The 4,631-nt window shown below is 36.9% G+C and overlaps 1 protein-coding gene across 1 annotated transcript; it reads left to right on the top strand.

The window, feature by feature from the left end:
• The first annotated feature begins 2,301 nt into the window (after positions 1–2,301).
• Positions 2,302–4,302, top strand: LOC135146650 (glucose dehydrogenase [FAD, quinone]-like). Its single transcript, XM_064078776.1, has 3 exons — positions 2,302–2,508; positions 2,557–2,772; positions 2,820–4,302. Exons 1-3 carry the CDS (start codon positions 2,337–2,339, stop codon positions 4,262–4,264), a joined length of 1,833 nt encoding a protein of 610 aa, XP_063934846.1. The 5' UTR covers positions 2,302–2,336; the 3' UTR covers positions 4,265–4,302.
• The last annotated feature ends 329 nt before the right edge of the window (positions 4,303–4,631 follow it).

Genomic DNA, 4,631 nt, shown 5'->3' with positions numbered 1-4,631 from the left:
ACATATTTAAACTGAAAACTAGGAAAACTACACATTAAAAATTGAAAAATCGAGAAACCAAAAAATCCAAAATGAAAAATGAAAAATTCAAAATCTAAAAGTTGAAAAATCGAAAAATTATGAAAATAAAGAAAATAAAAAAACGAAACAACAATTGGAAATCGAAAACTTGAAGAAATGAGAAATTAACGAATCGTAAAATTGAAGAACCTAAAGTTGAAAAAACAAAAAATTCTAAAATCAAAATTGCGACCGTGACATTGAAAGATGGTAAAATTGAAAACTCGAATATATGAAAAAGTTTTAAAATCCAATAATTGAAAAATGTAAGTAAGTAAGTAAGTAAGTAAGTAAGTAATTTTATTGTGCTAAAAACATAAAGTTTATACACTCGTCCAAAGTTTACAAGAATGTAATAGTAAAAATAAACATAAAAACCATGCAATACAATACTTATGTAGATTATGAGCTAGCTACATGATAAACAAGAAATTACTCAAAATTATATTGAAAATATTCATTGAAACTATAAAAACTATTTTCGGTTAAGACATCCTTGATTTTTTTTAGAAATTGAGATGGTGGAAGGTTGCGGAAACTCTGAGGTAATTTGTTAAAGAACACTATACAGAAATAGTTCCTGGCAGTTCTGCAACGGTTTATTCTCAAATTTTCGATTAACAAATTTGTGGACCTGGTATTATAGTCATGGAAAGAACTCAGTGTAGGAAATTGATTAATTTGGTTTACTAAAAATTTAAAACAGTGATAGATGTACAAGCAGGGCAATGTCAAAATATTTAAGGATTGAAATGAAAATTTGCAATCATTACGATAACCAATACCTGAAAGGATTCTAATAGCTCTTCTTTGAAGCCTAAAAAGGTTTTGTGACGAGGCGCTGTGTCCCCAGATTAGTATACCATATACTAAGTGAGATTGTATTAGCGCGTAATATGCAATTTTTAATATATTTTGATCAACATGATTTGATAAGTTTCTTAAGAGATAAGTATTTTTAGAAATGATGTGAACAATATAATCCACATGTTCATGCCAAAGTAATTTAGTATCTAGAACAATTCCGAGAAACTTGTTAGTACTTTTCGTATCCGCAAAAGACTTATCTTTCTTCAATGAAAATACCATCTGAACTGATTTGTTCTTATTTACGCAAAGTTTGTTGGCGAAAAACCAAGGTTCCGCTTGCGAAGATATATTCATAAGAGTACTTATTACTAATGAAGATGACATTGCCTTTTTACTAAAAGTAGTATCGTCCGCGTACAATATCGTAAAAAAATCAGGGAAAAAGTATGGCAGATCGTTCACATAAATTAAGAAAAGTAGAGGCCCTAAGATGGACCCCTGAGGTACACCATTGAAAAATGGAAATATGTAAAATTCAAAATGGGATGGATTTTTATTATAATTATTAGTACTTGAAAACCAAAAAATTATAAACCGCCAGACTGAAAAATCCAAAAATTGAAACACTGAAAGAAAAAAAATTAATAAACCGAAACGAAAAACTACAACTCGAAAACTTGAAGAAATGAAAAATTGAAAAAATCCAAAAATTGGAAAATGGATAAAATGAAAAAATTTAAAAATGAAAACTGGAAGAGTTGTAGTAAAATTAAAGAAACAAAAAAAATGAAAAATTGAAAAATTGCAAATCGAAAAATTGAAGAAACGAAAAATGGATGAAAACAGAGAAAAAAAAAACCGAAATGAAAAATTGCAAATCAAAATCGAAAAATTCAAAAGTCGAATCAATGAAAAAGTTTTAAAGTCCAGTAATTGAAAAATTGAAGAATTCCAAAGTCGGAAAGTTGGAAAAGTGGAAAATTTTAAATTATAATTATTATTACATATTTAAAATGAAAACTAGAACAACTGCAAATCAAAAACTGAAGAAACGAAAAACTGAAAAATCGAAAAATTAAAAAACTAAATATTGAAAAATTACGAAATCTATTAGACAAATTTTGGTTAGCGTTTTATCATCTACATGATGTACCTAATAGGTATAAGTACAAAATTTCACAACAAGCGATTCAGTACTTTCGGAGATTATCTGTCTAATAAAAATCCGGGGGCAGACGGACAGACGGACGGACAGACGGAAACGGGGGACCTATTTCTTCGTTCTCCTTTGCTTACGCTCGCGTGTAAAAACACACAATCTGTTAACAATTAATCGAACTACTTTATCTGGCGTGATAAATCATAAAATACTAGGTACTCATTCAAGAACAAACAAAACCAATTAGCTTATCTGTGATAAAAAACCTACTTATTGCCACAATTCGCCCCTCAGTACCACCACAACCATGTATCTTCTCGCAGCGATATGTCTTGCGTTTTTTAGTAGTACCACTGGTACCCAAACCACTCTCTACTACGAAAATTTGATAAGTGAAAGAACTGCGATTGCTCAAGGGTTTGCGTTGCCTCAAAGCAACGAAGAATTTCGAGCAGGGGCAGCTTCAACCGTCACAGAGGGTAAGCAGAAGTACCTTCACACAAACAATTAAACAAAGTCTATTCCAGATGCCGGTACTTTCGACTTCGTTATAGTAGGAGCGGGCTCAGCCGGAAGTGTTCTAGCTACGCGATTATCAGAGATTGATAACGTCACGGTACTATTATTAGAAGCGGGGGGAGAAGAAGATGACTTCAGCGATATGCCAGCCATGTGGATGTACCTCCAATTCAGCGAAATGAACTGGGGTTATTATAGTACTCCTCAAACTAGTTGTTGTCAAGGTAAGTCGAAAATTTACAAACTATTATGAGTGAGCAATTGTTTAAAGGAATGATGGAGCAGAGGTGCATCATCCCGCGCGGAAAAGTCATAGGTGGAAGTAGTACCATTAACGCGGTTATGTATGTGAGGGGCAACCCCAAAGACTACGACACTTGGGAGGAATTGGGTAACCCGGGATGGTCGTACCAAGACGTTCTCCCCTATTTCATCAAGTCCGAAAATTCACAAATTGATGGAGATTCCGGGTACCACGGAACTGGGGGTTTCTGGAACGTGGAGTACGCGCAACCGCCATCGCCCCTATTTTCCAACTTTGTTAACGCCAGTTTGGAACTAGACGTACCCATTGTGGACTACAACGGTGAGAACGAGTTCGGCTCGGCCCAAACCCAATTCAACATAAAACGGGGGAAAAGACAGAGTACTGGGACCGCGTTTTTGGACAACGCCCGCAAACGCAAAAACCTTCAAGTCAAAACTAAAGCCCTAGCTACGAAAATTGTTATAGATCCTGACAGGAAAGTCGCACAAGGGGTGGAATTCGTCCAAGGTGATAAGAAATTCGTGGCTTTGGCGTCCAAAGAGGTTATTGTTTCCGGTGGTGCCATCAACTCCCCACAACTACTCATGTTATCGGGGGTGGGTCCGCAAGACCACTTGGACGAACTAGGGATTGAAGTGCTCGCAGACTTACCCGTTGGGAAAAATCTTCTAGAGCACCCACTTTTCCCGGGTTTGATCATTCGGACAAACTACACCCTCCCGTCGTCTGATCTGGAAACCTTAATTGAATACTACTTGCTAGGTCTGGGTCCTTATACCAAACCCGGTGGTATCGATGGAATAGGGTTCATCAAAAGCGCCGACACCGGTGACGTACCTAAAGTAGAGTACCTCTTCGTACCACCGGGTGGTTCCTCAAGCCTAATTTTAACCCGAGCGTACAACTACGACACCGAGCTCGTTTTCGGCTTCTTGAACCAAATCAACCCCATGACTGACATGATCATAGCTTTGGCACTCCTCCACGAAAAGTCTACAGGACGTATTACCCTAAAATCGACCGACCCGATTGATTTTCCGAATATAGATTTGAATATGTTGGCGGAACAAGAAGACGTGGATAATTTAGTTGAAGGGATTGAGTTTCTTTTGGATCTTGTGGACACAGAGGCAATGCGGGCTGTCAGTGCTCAGGCTGTTAGTATTCCCATTTGTACGGAATTCACGGAACTGTCGAAGGAATATTGGGAGTGTGTGGTACGTCGTATGACCACCACGATTTACCATCCTTGTGGTACCACCGCCATGGGTCCTGATAGCACCACTTCCGTCGTGGATAGCAATTTGAAGGTGCATGGTGTTGAAAGTTTGAGGGTTGTGGACGCCGGGGTTTTCCCGACTACGGTGTCTGGGCACACGAACGCCCCAGCGGTCATGGTGGCCGAAAAAATCGCAGATGTTATCAAGAGTGATTATGGTTATTTGTAAAATTTGTAACTCAGCTAGCAATAAAAATTTTATTTCCACATTGTTTGAACCTCATTATATTATCTTATTTCTTACCATCATTGAGAAATCTCGACTTTTCATCAGAGCGTTAAATAAGTCCACTTAATCTCGCTCCTGGCTATATCGCTTCCATTTACATCTAAAAATGAGTGTTATAATATGCCAGACATCCTTGTACCTAATACTTTCACGTTTAGATCGCCATAAAACACAATCAAAGCAATTTGTTGTGCAAATGTTATTACATCTGCCAACGATAACAAAATCCAACTGAATGACTGAAGATAATTAGACGAATAGTTGCAAGTTTGCAGATGTTTTAGATTTGTGCAGAGCACAATAACAA

This window comes from Zophobas morio, unplaced genomic scaffold, assembly GCF_036711695.1.
Source record: "Zophobas morio isolate AGI-343-1 ecotype UQ-CSIRO unplaced genomic scaffold, CSIRO_AGI_Zmor_V1 ptg000254l, whole genome shotgun sequence".
NCBI lineage: Eukaryota > Metazoa > Arthropoda > Insecta > Coleoptera > Tenebrionidae > Zophobas > Zophobas morio.
The sequence above is the reverse complement of the archived record's forward strand: the minus strand, read 5'-3'. Positions and strand labels throughout refer to the sequence as shown.

Excerpts from the sequence above, each read along its gene's own strand:
- LOC135146650 (XM_064078776.1), top strand. The coding sequence starts at position 2,337 with ATGTATCTTCTCGCAGCGATATGTCTTGCGTTTTTTAGTAGTACCACT. Across the intron at positions 2,509-2,556 it reads AGCTTCAACCGTCACAGAGG|ATGCCGGTACTTTCGACTTC; the intron begins GTAAGCAGAAGT and ends AGTCTATTCCAG. Across the intron at positions 2,773-2,819 it reads TCAAACTAGTTGTTGTCAAG|GAATGATGGAGCAGAGGTGC; the intron begins GTAAGTCGAAAA and ends AATTGTTTAAAG.